The sequence below is a fragment of the Trachinotus anak genome, unplaced genomic scaffold (assembly GCF_046630095.1).
Source record: "Trachinotus anak isolate AG129_WGS33_773 ecotype Australia unplaced genomic scaffold, CSIRO_AGI_Tana_v1 ptg000012l, whole genome shotgun sequence".
In the NCBI taxonomy this organism is placed as follows: domain Eukaryota; kingdom Metazoa; phylum Chordata; class Actinopteri; order Carangiformes; family Carangidae; genus Trachinotus; species Trachinotus anak.
The window spans coordinates 12013155-12027894 of record NW_027273863.1 but is presented as its reverse complement, the minus strand read 5'-3'; the positions used below and the strand labels follow the sequence as shown (position 1 = coordinate 12027894).

At 41.2% G+C, this 14740-nt stretch overlaps 2 protein-coding genes across 5 annotated transcripts; both read left to right on the top strand.

Annotated features, from left to right (window-relative positions):
- Positions 1 to 52: 52 nt before the first annotated feature.
- On the top strand, positions 53 to 8306 carry LOC139629537 (mitochondrial adenyl nucleotide antiporter SLC25A24-like). 3 transcript variants are annotated; one of them, XM_071492220.1, is made up of 11 exons: positions 53 to 188; positions 2526 to 2958; positions 3070 to 3196; positions 3317 to 3404; positions 3545 to 3656; positions 4717 to 4875; positions 4981 to 5133; positions 5715 to 5822; positions 5989 to 6156; positions 6327 to 6477; positions 6808 to 8306. In XM_071492220.1, the coding sequence occupies exons 2-11, from the start codon at positions 2779 to 2781 to the stop codon at positions 6987 to 6989; spliced, it is 1428 nt and encodes a 475-aa protein (XP_071348321.1). In that variant the 5' UTR covers positions 53 to 188; positions 2526 to 2778; the 3' UTR covers positions 6990 to 8306. The 3 variants fall into 3 exon arrangements, with proteins under 3 accessions (XP_071348321.1, XP_071348320.1, XP_071348319.1); XM_071492219.1 differs by lacking the exon at positions 53 to 188 and adding an exon at positions 2040 to 2138; XM_071492218.1 differs by lacking the exon at positions 53 to 188 and having other exon boundaries at positions 2250 to 2958.
- A 501-nt stretch (positions 8307 to 8807) lies between these two features.
- On the top strand, positions 8808 to 14180 carry prkab2 (protein kinase, AMP-activated, beta 2 non-catalytic subunit). 2 transcript variants are annotated; one of them, XM_071492222.1, is made up of 8 exons: positions 8808 to 8952; positions 9906 to 10085; positions 10225 to 10382; positions 10579 to 10672; positions 11011 to 11125; positions 11417 to 11550; positions 12124 to 12192; positions 12312 to 14180. In XM_071492222.1, exons 2-8 carry the CDS (start codon positions 9927 to 9929, stop codon positions 12387 to 12389), a joined length of 807 nt encoding a protein of 268 aa, XP_071348323.1. In that variant the 5' UTR covers positions 8808 to 8952; positions 9906 to 9926; the 3' UTR covers positions 12390 to 14180. The 2 variants fall into 2 exon arrangements, with proteins under 2 accessions (XP_071348323.1, XP_071348324.1); XM_071492223.1 differs by having other exon boundaries at positions 8841 to 8903.
- The last annotated feature ends 560 nt before the right edge of the window (positions 14181 to 14740 follow it).

Genomic DNA, 14740 nt, shown 5'->3' with positions numbered 1-14740 from the left:
GTGAGGGGGATTCTGAGGCGTGATTGGACACTGGAGCTCCACGAAAACGAGAGAATAACCGAATTCACGTGGACAGTGGCCCCGGCCCCGTCACCACTGAATGACTGCGTGAAAGAGAAGTGGGGAAATATCGCGCATGTGACAAAAACTGCAAATGAAAAGCAAAAGAAACACATCACTGAAAAAATGTAGGTTACTCTTGAAAAGTAAACCACACTTCAGTGCATTTCACAAACACCGATGTAGAGCTCTACCCAGCAGACACTTCGCCTCATGCTGTTCCCTAATGGAGAAGGTTTCACCTGTAGAAAACCTTCTGGGAACGTTCGTTAAAGATGAAATTTTCGCAACTTCCAGGAATGTTTTCTAAGTTATTTTTGTGAAACCTCGGAGACCTCGAGGGAAAGTGGTATGTAGCACTTTCAGAGATCAGTAGGGAAGTTTCCCCAGAGGTTCTCTGACAGTCCCACTAACGTTCTGGAACGTTTGTTAAAAGTTATCTTTGTGGAACGTCAGTGACCCTCAATCGAACGTTCCCTAGTGTTCTCTGAACGTTCTACAAACATCATTCTCTCAGAATCAGTTTTAGATTTTATTTTATTTTAGCGGTTATTTAGATTTATTAAGGTTATTCAGATTATTTATTTAGTATATTTTTGTGGAACCGTCAGAGAACCTTGAGGGAACGTTCCCTAATGGCTCTCTAAAGGTTACAACTTTTGAGAACATTCTAGGAATGTTTGTTAAAGGTTAAATTTTTGCAGCTTATTTCTTCAGGGAACTTTCAGGGAACTTTCAGGGAACTTTCCCCCAAGCCTTTTCAGATTTTTACATTAGTGTGTATGTGGCACAGCTGAGGCAGATGACATCACACTCTGAGTGAGAGGAAACTGTTCAAATGGTCTGAAAAATGTGCGTTTAACTTGTCCTCAGGACCACAAATTTCACTCTTCACACTGCTTTTTCACACAACGTGACCATCAAAGCACAGTGACTTACAGAATTTGAACTATAAGCCTCTGAGTGACAGAAAGCACCGTCCGACTGGCTCAAATGTTAACAGAGAGAGGGGCATTTTTAAAATAGCTGCACCTCCCACATTTTTGACACCACAAACAAATGCTCTATAACACTGCATTCAGCAGTCTCCTCTCTCAGAAAATATAAAGTGTCCTTATATGATAGGAGTTGATGTTCTAACAAGCCCGAGTTTAGAGGTGTAACTAAGGAGTTACCATCCTTATGGCAACCATTGATCGCAGCTAGGAACACAAAACGGATTCAGATCAGCTGATTAGACTTACACTCACACAAAGGTACAAGCTACCTGATACCAACAGCCCAGAGCACCAGTCATCCATTAATCATTGTAGTTTAGCTCCAGCTAAAACAAATACTGAAACAGTGCCGTTTTGCTGCCATGGAAGTGAGTTACAATAAGATAAGCTTCCAAACACCGTCTTATTTAGCCTCTTTCTACACATTCTTACTTTCCCTTTAAAACTGCATTTAAACAGGTCACCAACATAACGGTTTTTAATTCAGCCTCTTCACAATCTTCACTCATTTTCTTTCTCAGTTCAAGTGGCACATCTCAGGCCCATCATAAAGCGATGCAGTTTGAAATGCACCGGAAACAACAAAAGTCTGCTGAAATGTTCAAGACTTCACTGGACACAAACATTCACCCCCTGCGAGCATGGCAGCATTGTTTCAATTGTTATCGATGCAATAACATGCAAAGCAACATTTTAATATTATGGCAGGTTGAGGTGGAGCCAATTTGATCTAATTGACATACTGCTGATTATCTGTAAAATGCAGTTTATGATATGAAATAAACTCATTATATGTACAGTCTAAATCTGAAAAGCAATTACATCCCGTCAGATAAAGGTAATGAAGTCAAAAATAAATGTAGAGTATTTCTAAAATGTAGTGGAGGAGCAGATGGAAGTAGCATAAAATGGAAATAGACTTTAAAAAAAGATAATAAAGTCTTCATCCATGGACAGGGCGGAGCATAAAAAAGTTGTTCCTCAAAACTGTACAAAAGCATGAGACTCTGTTTACAGTAATTACTTTCCACCCCTGCATCTGTGCGCGGACAACACTGACCTGATCGAGCATTTTCAGAGGTAAGAGTCGGTGACAGAAATTCACGAGTAAAATTAAAATGACACGCGTGTCGTTTTGCTGAGGGCTTGGTGGATTATTGAGGGGCCCCCGCTCTTTCTCCTGCCCGCACCGGCCTCCGTGCGATGAAACAGCGCCCTCCAGTGAGCACCCACGCTGTTGCCCTGCAGGAAACACGACGCGGTGTGTTGCAAGTGACACGTCCTTCTAGATGAAGAGATTAAATTCCCTCTCTGATGCGCCACCACATATCACACGGAGGCAGGCGTGCAGCAGCACACAATAAACACTACTACTAGACGCATAAAGGGGGATTATGCCTGTGGTTAATCCAGGGGTTGTTTATTTCACCGCTTTGCTATTTCACCATCTTTCCTGCTTTTCCGTAGAAAACATCGAGTGGCTACGCAGCCTTGTGGCCCCGCCCTCTGTTACTGCAGCTGCCCTGAGACGCCGCGGATCTCGCCTCTGCGTGGGACAGTCTGCACATTAAAGTCCCTGGAAACCTGCTCTTCATCGCGAGCAACGACCTGATTTCAGGATTTCAGCAGCCCCCGTGAATGATGATCGGTATGGATTCATAGCTGCACATCCTGACCGCAGGACCCGTCGTTTGCGCGCTGCTCGCACATTGGCCCGACAATGTATCACACATTACGGGCGGCTTTACTATCAAATGCCCGCTGCTGGGATGCCGACAGTGAGAGGTCATACCAGGACCTGTTTGACAGGCTCGATACCAATAAAGATGGGAAAGTGGATGTCGCTGAATTGCGAGCTGGCCTCAAGGCGATGGGCATATTCCGGCAGGGTGCTGCACAGGTAAAATGTCAGGGGCCACGGGAAGGAGTTAAAGATCTTAGCCTGCTCGCTTTGCATGAAATTCCTCAGCAGTAGGCAAATGAACCACAAGATCTGATCTCCTCTCTGCAGAAAATAGTGTCGTCTGGCGACCAGAACAAAGACGGGAGTCTGGACTTCAACGAGTTCACCAGATATCTGAAGGAACACGAGAAGAAGCTGCGGCTGACATTCAAGAGTCTGGACAAAAACAACGATGGTAGGCAATGAGTGAAGTGTTTTGCAGAGTGCTCTCACATGCCAGCGAATGCTTGCAAAGCCACATGTCCGTTGTTTATACTGGTGCATATTTCAGTGGGGTTTTTCCATGTTGTGTTAGGGCGCATTGATGCCTCAGAGATCCAGCAGAGCCTTGCGGAGCTGGGCTTGGATGTGAGCAGAGAGGATGCCCTGAAAATCTTGCAGAGGTTTGACCTCCACTTCCACTCATTGTAACACGTTTCTGTTTGCAGTCTGACCTCAAATAGACAAAGTTATTATAAATACAGTGTAAATTCAACATAATAAGAGGTCAGAGATCAGTAAAGAGTTTTCTCTGTTTCCTTAGCATGGACATTGATGGCACCATGATGGTGGACTGGAATGAGTGGAGAGAACACTTCCTGCTATGCCCTGCCCACAACCTGGAAGAGATCATACGCTACTGGAAACATTCCTCGGTATAGGACATATACACACAAACACTCCCATGTACAGTCTACAGACCATGAAGGCAACTGCAGTGGAATAAGTCACGTGCAGTGTAGTTGGGATAGTGATGGATAGTATGGATTTTCACTGCAGTCCACATTTTGGCAGTAGCTTTGAGAGACTAGACTGTCCAAGATAATCAGGTCACAGCATTGCAATCTGCTTCGCTCAGCTTGCTCCTCTACCTCCTTGTACAAATGAAGATGTCACTGGTTTGTTTCTCGTGCTGCAAAAGATTTTTGCTCCATTAAGAGCAAAACAGTGCATCTCTAAATAGACCTTATGACAGAATGTTGCTGCACGTTAATGGCGAGACAGAACCTCATTCTCATGCCATTTACGTGACGTAGTAGTGATCACAGGACACATGAGTAAAGCCCTCGTGTTTCCCTGTAGTTTTGCATTAAATCGCCACCGCACCATGTTTGGCACAGACACTTCTATGCTTTTGGAAAAACATTGGACATGTTTATCTGAAACAGCTAAAGCATGCAAGACAAGGGTTCAGTCAGCTCAGTGATTATGGTTTCACAAGCACTTCTAGGTAAAGGATAAGGAGCTCATTGTTTGTTTTCATTGTTTGTTTGTTAAAATTGTGACAACTACAGCACTTGTATTGTTTTTAGCTGTTTCCTCACAGTGTGGCCTTTTCGCCATAAGCTTTTAACAAATGCGAAGTGAAACGCGCGTTACGTGCCTGATGTTTGTAGCTTCTGGCTGAAACCTTACATTCAAGGTTTTGTAAATGTTGTCCTCTCTCCACTACACAATTTGGCAACGTAAAAAAAACGGTTGCTGCATCACTGTGAAATCAGACCTCAAAAGGGGAAATGCTGAGTGGGCTTGTGAAGTTTTTTTTGTCACATTGTCAACCACACAAAGAGACACTGTGTGACATGTACAGTCCTGAGTGATACAATCTCAAAGGCAAATAATTCTCATAAGACACTAATCATACTGCATGTGTTGATAGAGCTGTCAGTGTCCATATATTGAAGTGGTGAGTGCATGTGCTTTTGTATTCACTAGGTGCTGGACATAGGTGACAGCCTGGCCATCCCTGATGAATTCACAGAAGAAGAGAAGACCTCAGGTGTCTGGTGGAAGCAGCTTTTTGCCGGTGCAGTGGCGGGGGCCGTCTCTCGCACCGGTACCGCTCCTCTGGATCGGGTGAAAGTCTTCATGCAGGTAAAATATATTTATATACATATATATGGGATGGCCAAAGTTATCCTCTCTTTTAATAGATGCATGTGCAAATGTCCTGTAAATTTTATAATTTTTTCCCTGCAGGTTCACTCCTCTAAGACCAACAATATAAGCCTGGTAGGGGGCTTCAAACTGATGATAACAGAGGGAGGTCTAAAGTCACTGTGGAGAGGAAATGGAATCAATGTTTTAAAGATCGCACCTGAGACAGCAATCAAATTTATGGCATATGAACAAGTAAGAGACTACAAAGCAAAACATTTTTACACGTTTGATATTATTTATCACATATTTATTATAAATATTTTGCATCTGTGTTATTGAATTTTATGTCTCCAGGGCAACAGAATCTGCCTGTCGGTACATACATACGTGCATACCTCCCATTCTTGGGCATGCGTTATCTCAAGACTGCCTCAGGGAATTTTCCCAGATTTGGCACAAACATTCACCTGGACTCAAAGATGAACTGATTAGATTTTGGTGGGCAGAGGTCAAAAGTCACAGTCACTGTGACCTCACAAAACATGTTTTTGGCCATAACTCAAGAATTCATGTTAATTACGAGACAATTTAACCCAAATAAGAGGATAAAATGATGAAGTGATGATATTTTTTATCCTAATGGTCAAAGGTCAACTTTACTGTGACATCATAATGTTCTGCAAAAACACTTCTGGCCATTATTCAACGCTGTAACTCAGGAAGGGGAGATTGTGACCATATTTCCTGAAACTTGACAGGTTGGCAGAGGCATACAACTACGGTGAGGCAGTATTAGTATTGGTATCTGCATTTGTTTTTTTTTTTTGTTTCAGTATAAGAAGTTGCTATCATCAGAGGGCAAAAAGACTGAGACGCACAAGAGGTTTATGGCTGGTTCTCTGGCTGGGGCCACAGCGCAGACAGCCATCTACCCAATGGAGGTAAGACAACTATTGCATCACTGTTTCATCGCACAGCCTCATTCGTGGAATGCATTAACATGAAATGAGGTCAGCTCTTAAAAGTTTTTCCCACAAACTTCAAAAATACGACACAAATCACTTGAACCTGTTCAGTGCCTCAATTTATTTCTTCTGTACTGTTAAGGTACTGAAAACTCGACTGACTCTGAGAAAGACTGGCCAGTATGCAGGAGTGTTTGATTGTGCCAAGAAGATCCTGAGGAAGGAGGGAGTCAAAGCTTTCTACAAGGGCTACATTCCAAACTTACTGGGCATCATTCCCTACGCCGGGATAGACCTCGCTGTTTATGAGGTATGCAGGCTGTGTGAGACATTCTGCCCCCTCAGTGATATTTCACAACAGAGTGCACTTTGTTAAATTAACTCATTGACATGCACGATAAACCAATTCATCTTGGATTGCAGGGATACATTAAAATTAATCTGAGAAATAAACTTATGTGTCATGCTGATGTGTCTCAGACTCTAAAGAACACATGGTTGTCGTACCACGCCAAAGACTCAGCTAACCCTGGAGTTCTGGTGTTGCTGGGCTGCGGGACCATCTCTAGCACCTGCGGCCAGCTGGCTAGCTATCCACTCGCACTTGTACGCACACGGATGCAGGCACAAGGTAAACTCAGTCTGACATTTGATAACAGTAATGACAAAACTTACACATTGTAGGCCAGATTTTTACGTGGAGACAAAGGTATCTGATATTTTATGTAAACATATGCATGTTTTAGAGCTACCTCCCTCATTTAATTCACATTGTGAATTAATCTTGTTTGTGTAAACTGCACATAACATTTTACTAACATCGGTATACAATAATTCTATCTATTTTACCCTTTCCAATGTTCAGACTTGCTCAGTATAGCTGTCTCTTCCATAGAGCACAGAAATAAAAAGTGAGCTTTTGGGTACACCACTGCCTCCCTAACGTAGTATTTCTTTGCAGCGTCTCTGGATGCATCTGACCAGCCCACCATGAGTTCTCTGATGAAGAAGATTGTAGCCAAAGATGGGTTTTTTGGACTCTACCGCGGAATCCTGCCAAACTTTATGAAAGTCATTCCTGCTGTCAGCATTAGCTATGTGGTTTATGAGTACATGAAGACTGGTTTAGGAATCTCCAAATGATGGTTCAAGCAAATAAAAAAAGGACATTTACTGTATTTGTCAGACTGGAAAATGTCTGAAATAACTCCAAGAAGACAGGTAGACATCAAGCATACAGAGCATGATTTCCACCAGCTGACCCAGGAGTTCAGTGGATGGAAAACTGCATGTATCCCAATAAGGGTTGTCTGTCAGTAGCTGAAGCATTAATCATTTGTGGTGAGCATGCTTTAATTTTTATCCTGCTGTTACACATAACACACTCCCCAAATTTATAAACTGTCCAAAACAATACTTGACACAAACACAGTACTGTACATAAAATAGCATACGAAGTAGACATTATAATACATAATGGTTGTTGAATCTGTCCTACTGTTATTCTTTTAAAACTGTGATCGACCAAAATGGTAGCTAAATGGCCAATACTGTTCTTTGTTCACAAAGAAAACACTTTCTCACACCAGAGATAATGTCTTATTGTAACACAGAATGAGGAAAAATGACACAATGTCAGTTTAAATGCAGAAATCCACACTGTTTAGGGTTAATATAACACTTTTTCTAAGTTGTCCTCTGTAGAGTGACATCAGCTCCAGACAAACCCTGCTCCAATCAGCAGCTGCCCTGGAAAATCAATACTAGTTAACACTGGAATACTGTGTGCATGAAGACACTCACACATCTTATACAATGTGAAAATCACTAATTACACATTCTGTGTGTTATCTCATGATCTTTCAATGTGCCTTACATCCACTTTATGTGAACTTCCTGACATCAGCAGATATGTTGTTTTTTACTATACATAGTTAATAATGTATGTATATATATATACACATCTTTTTGTAGTAATTATTTATGGGTTTTGATAATGGTTACTACCATGAAATATGATGACACTTTCAAGAAAACAGTCCAATAGTGTTGGTCATTGGATTGAAAGGCTTGTAACTACCATTTTTTTTTGTCATGTGTCACTTTTCATTTCAATACATCAATACCCTACCCTGAAAACAAACACACACACACAAACACACACACACACACACACACACACACACTGATGACAATCAGCCTGTTGTTTTTATTATAAGTTACGTTTGGATGTTAAGGAACTAAAATTAAAACTCTTGATTTAATGCTCGTTAACCTGAAAGTGTGGAAACTTAACACGAAAGTTTAACATGGTTCTTGGTGAGAGGCTTACTGGGGAGCAATGGTTCAGTGATGTCAAGTTTGGCCTTTGAGTGGGGGTCGCTGCTGTGAAGATTATTGAGATGAGTCAACAGCTCCAACTAGTGGTTAATAAAGACAACATGTGGAACATATTTAATGGCATTGGTGTGTGTCGGTTTAATCTAAATAAACCAGATCATAATAGTATTTTAGACCTTTAACCTTTTTGTCCTTCATTACATGAGTATTGTGGTATTAGACTTTGGATTAGAATGTGTATCCTACCATGTAGCTCAACAAAATGTATGGTCTACTTGCAGGCTTACGGAAACATGGGCAGCAATAGATGACAGAAACTCTTGTGAGAAAGCAGACAGAATACAGAGTCAAAGGAAGAAATGAGACTCAGATTAAATTTGATTTCATCCATTATTTAACGATTCTTTCAGCACAGAATAAAGGGGACAGATGATTAATTAGTTCAGTTAACCTAATAAACCAGTGTGGTTGAGCAGGTATATGTGGAAACAATTCTGGACAGCATGAAGACATATCAAATACCATGCATGTCCGTCTATACGATTTAAATCTATATAGTGTTACATATTATAAAGCCAAATACATGCACGCCTATAAGTAAATGTTTATAATGTTTGCGTTTTCTCACGGGCTGCTGATAGGCGAACTTTCGAACTAATTTTGTCCTACACGCACACCGTAGTTGGGGCACCAGGGCGCTGCAGTTGCTACAAAGAGGTGAGCCCTCCGCTGTAAACAAACTGCGGAATAACAGCAGCTGGTGTCGGTGAGTTTGTCCCTTCTGTCGGTGTTACATGGTGCATTTGGTTCGTTATCGCCGCGTTATCTCAGTCGACACCGACATTATCGACAAATGGCTAGCTAGCAGTTAGAAAGTGACAGCTAGCGGCTAGCTAACTGTCAGCGGCAGCTAAAAATATTCTCCTGTCGAAGTGATCTTCAGTGGGCACAGCTGAACAGACAGAGGGGAGACTGGAGTAGGTTACAGCTAACAAAGCTGTCCGCCCTTAACTCAGATGTATTAGTCTGTCAGTTTGTGAAGTTGAAACTTGTTGCTTGTGCTGTGTAAGTCTGACAGGATGAGTGTACGTTGTGGTTATCGTGGTCTGATCTGTTCTGGCAAGTCCGGGTTCACACTTACCAGACAGCCACTGTTTCTTACTCGTATCTGTCTAGCCTAGCCGATAAGCCTTTTAGCCTTTTTGGAAAGCCGTTTAGCCCTTGGAGTGAACCAGACTGCTGCTCTTCATGTTCGCAGTTGATTTATCTTTGAAACTGTGACCCATTACTAGTTGTATGATGGCGGTGGACCTTTTAAATCGGCCACTCCACATCACATTTAGCACACACAACAGGCTGTGGCCAGCACCATGGATTGTCATTACATTGTTATGAATGCATCAGTTGTTAACAGTATCTTAAGGTTTTGCATTGATGGCATTAGTCTAACACAAAAGCAGGTAGATTAATAAGGAAACAGAAGAACAGGCATCTTGGGGGCTGTTCAGGCCTTACAAAGATTCATCAGTGACTTTGTTCACAAAGTGTGGACAAACTCCTCATCAGCTTGATAGAATTTTTAAAGCAAGACATGAAATTAACGCCAGCTGTCATGTTGTTCATTACAGATTCTGTCTTACAGTCCTAATCTCTGAATGGTGCAGCTCATTACAATTAAATTAGTCCTTTAGTTTACAGGTTGTCCTTTCTTTCTAATAGCACAGTTAATAGTGAAGCATAATGGGCAACACAAGTGACAGGGTGTCTGGAGATCGCCATGGAGCCAAAGCCCACCGCTCAGACAGCAGCGGCAGTCACAAAGACCAAGAACCCAGCAGTAAGATGGTGGACAGCACAGATGACCCCAACATCTTCAACACCCATGGGCCTGAGTCCAAGGTACTACTGGGAAAATACTGATTATTACGCAGAACCTTGTTTGTTCTGCAAGAGCACCTCTCAGATTTCAGTGGCATATGTTAGGTTTGGTTTTTCTAAAAACAGCTTGTAGTTAAGATTTACAACAAATTGCCTTTAGACATTAGGAGAGAAAGAATTCACGCCGGATCTGGATGACCTGGTGAAGCCTGGTCCTCAGGCCCGACCCACTGTCATCCGATGGGCAGGTGGAGGGAAGGAAGTCTACATAGCTGGTTCCTTTAATAACTGGGGCACGAAGATACCGCTAAATAAGAGGTAAACGGGATTGTTTTTTGCTGTAGATGTCAGCACATTTCTCATTTTCGCTGCCATATATGGATAGCCATATATGCCATTTCCCTCAGTTGTGCTACACCCTAGCCTTAACCCCAAATGCCACTTGTTTTAATAGAGAGAGAAGCTCAGTGTTGCACTTATGCTATTAATAATAATAATCTTCCTCTCTTCAAAGCCACAATGACTTTGTAGCGATCCTGGACCTGCCTGAAGGAGAGCACCAGTACAAGTTCTTTGTAGATGGGCAGTGGGTCCACGATCCCTCTGAGGTACAATATCGTTGTCTTGTTATTGTAATTTTCATGTTACTAGTATAAGTGTTCCTTTAATTTTTTCTTTCACCACTAAGGATAGAAGCCTCTAAAGAGATTAAGACGTTATATAAGAAACCAACAAGAAATTGACAGGATAATCTCATCTATTCCAAAACCCAAAGATGCTGACTGATATTGTTAATGTTGCTTTTTGGTCTGTAATACACATAATTACCGTACAAACATTGCTGTATGCTTTTTGATAGTCTTCAACTCTTACCAATAACTGCATTTTTAAGTCTCTCTGCTATGAGTGTTTGATCACGACCTCTGGGAACATTTCTCTTCTGCAGCCTGTGGTAACCAGCCAGCTCGGCACCATCAACAACCTGATCCAGGTGAAGAAGTCTGACTTTGAGGTGTTTGATGCCCTGCAGGTCGACTCTCTTGAGTGCTCAGACACATCAGGTCAGTCTGTATTCACATTGTTCATACTGGTTCACATTTAGCCAATGCAATTTCATCAGTTTGAATCAATAGGTAGTGGAAAGGTATTATTATTTTCCAATGCAGGTCACACAAACAGACCTGGGTGGTTTGAAAATGTATGAACAATGAATATGAATAGTCCTAGGAACAGGGTAAAACTCTTCACAACCATTGCTCCAAATTATTCCTGTGAATACTTGTTTTTGTACACTGACCACCAAATGTCGAAACCTTATTAGTAATGTGATTGTGTGTTTTCTGTGTCCACAGATCTATCCAGCTCGCCTCCAGGTCCATATGGACAGGAGCAGTACATCTTCAGACCCGAGGAGCATTTCAAAGCCCCACCGATACTCCCCCCTCACCTCCTTCAAGTCATACTCAACAAAGACACCAATATATCTGTCAGTGTCTGCACCTTTACCATTGCCACATCACCCTATTCACAACTCTGATTTAATATTGTTCTGCAGGCCTTGATTTGCCTTGTCTTTATTGTTGCTAACCAACAGTGACAGCCAGGGCCGGGTGCATCTTTCCATCACATTCATGTGAACTCTATATCTCAGTAACACCTTTAGCAAGTTCCATTAAAATTTGGCACCAGCATTCACTTAAAGAGGAACTGATTAGAATTTGAAGGTCAACGGTCAAGGTCACTGTGACCTCACAAAACACGTTTTGGCTATAACTCACAAATTCATGTGCTAATCATGACACAATTTAACACAAATGTCTAATAGGTTACAATAATGAAGTGATGACATTTATATTCAAAATGCTCAAAGGTCAGCTTCACTGTGACATCATAATGTTCTGCAAAAACACATCTGGCCATTATTCAATGCTGTTACTCAGGAACAGAGGGGGAGGTTTTGACCATATTTCCTACAGCTTAGCTGGTTGGCAGAGGCATAAAACAGCAAGGCGGTAATTTTTGTCTGATTTTAACTTTTCCTATTACTCTGTCTTGTCAGTGTGACCCTGCCCTGCTGCCTGAACCCAACCACGTCATGCTAAATCACCTTTATGCTCTCTCAATAAAGGTAGGTTTTACTGGAAACAGCTGAAACACTTCTCACTCTTCTCACTCAGTTGAACTGCTCTGTGGGTTTGGATCCCACTAACGGCCGCTTCCCTGTGCATTGTTTTTCTCTCTGTGTAGGATGGAGTGATGGTGCTGAGTGCGACTCACAGATACAAGAAGAAATACGTCACCTCTCTGCTTTACAAGCCTATCTAAACCTCAGCTTGGGTGCTCCACAGTGCTTTTAGAAAGCAGCCTGTTCGTATTCTGCTGTTTTGTTTTGGGTTTTTTTTTGTAACATCGCATTTAGCCAAATCTTGCACTGAAACAAGTTTACAGGTGAGCTCAAGGCCAGTGGCTGTGACTGTGGCTTGGTTTTTTTTTTTTTTTAAAAAGGTTGCACTTCTGTCTACATAGGGCTTTGAACAAAAGTAGCGAAGTGCGTAGGGTCCCAGCAAGAGATGAAAACCATACTGTGGCTTTTACCATTGACATCTACAGACAGATAAGAGACTGACTAAATCACTGTGTGTGCTATGTGTGTTTGCTGCACAACGTGATTATATGCATGCTAGTGTGTAAAAAATTGATTTTTTTTTAGGTGCATATCCATATCACATGACATCTTGGCAGGTAGAGGATCCGTAGGTTATCTGTTTGATGAATGCTCTCAGTAAGTGAGGGGTATTGAGTGTTTCTGGTGTGGATCAACAGTTTGACTTTAAAGTGTTGTGTCATCATAGCCACCTTTAACTCATTCAGTTAAGTGTTTAACTAACTGACTTGACGTTTTGCTTGAAAAGTGCATGCAGAAAGACTGACTTGATCGGGCCCACAGTCATTTTTGAGGTACTGAAGAGAGCAGCAGACTTGGCTTTGCTTGAACATGAAGTGCAATAACCTGCTGAAGAAAAGTATTGGATTTTGTTGAGGTAGCAGTGAACAGAATCTGGTGTTGATAATACACAGTAAATAAGTTGTATTTCTCATATTTGTTTATGTAATCATTGCTACAGATGGGAGTACTTGTTTGTTTCAAGAGGAAAACCCGCTTCACAGAAGAAATATGGTGGCCAAAGGTCAATGTTTAGTTCTGTTGTTGCCTTTATCTTGACATAATGTTGCGAGCACTTTACCATCCTGTGAGCAGGAGTGTTGATAGAAGCTTTTAACTATGCAGCAGACAACTCTTGTACTGTAGTTTCTCTGGACTATAGAACCCAATTTGTGCTTTTTTTAAATAATGAACTTGCAGTGCTTTATATATGTGTGTGCATCTGTACTGTGTTGTTTATCAAATAGAAATGTACTGTATGTATCTGTTACATGTGTAGTCATACACAGAGGCGTGTGCACTCAAACAGTTTCAACTTGCTGCGTTGCATGTATTGAATGTCTATAACTTACGAGGATATGACACTCTTACTGAGTGTGGTACATTCAGAAGCAGAGCGCGACCGCACACACCTCAAAATGTGATCAGAGGCACACTCTCAGATAAATAAACAGGGCTATGAGGATGAGTAGTTGCCATGAATTTAAATGTTGTACAAAGTTTGCTCACATGTGTGTGTGCTTTATAACCATTTCAGCTCATTTGTATTTCAAAGTATGGTGGCTTTAAAAGTTATTTTTGTCTCTTGTAAGCTGTGTTGTTTAGGTGTCTGCAGTTACAGTGCAGTATATACCCACAGTTGATACACTCTTCAGAACTGTAGAGGGGGCTTTCATGAATCCTGTTGGTGATCAACTAGAAACTGAAAGTATTTTGTGAATGTTGAGCCTAGCCATGCAGTTTTGTCCAAAGAGTTTTTAAGACTTACAGATATGATAAGGGAGTATGGACAAAAGCTGTGGAAGTGGTGATTTAAGGCTAAAACCAAAACTTGAATTTTACAACCGTTACATGAATGTTTTAAAATGCTTTGCAGAACCAGTGTGTTGATCCACTGTACAAAGTTTTACTTGTTTGCAAATAAAGAGAGGACATGCTGGTCCTAACTCCTACTTTTTTGTCTTTCTTTCTTTCTAGTGTAAGAAGCTAGTATTCTGGGTTAAAGACACTCTTTTATGTCAATATTACTAATTTTACTAAAGTTTTTTTAGCTTAGTGAAAAAACACATTATGTTTTTGGCTAATGCTGTATGTTTTGTTTGACATTTTGTTATCTTCTATACCCCTTGTCCTGGAGAGAGTATTTCGTTTCAGCATTATGTACTATGTATTAAGAACAAACAAAAGAGTGGTCTTCATACATAATTTTTTATTTCTGACAGTTAATCTTTTACTAGTTTAGTATGGGTTATTATTAATTATTACTGGCTGAAAATTGTTGCCTGTTTTTGCTTTACTCCAGTGTTTTAACTTCTCACTTTGGTGCAGTGATGTAAAAGTGCACCTCAGAGTGTATTAGTACACTGTGACATCACCTGTGGGTGTGGCCAGAGGGGCAACAGCCTGGTGTTAAGTTACTCTTTAACAAACTAAGGTAGAAACTTGTATCTTTTGGCAAAATCAAAAGCTAATGAGAATCCAAACATGAAACCAACATCTAATTGGAACCAAA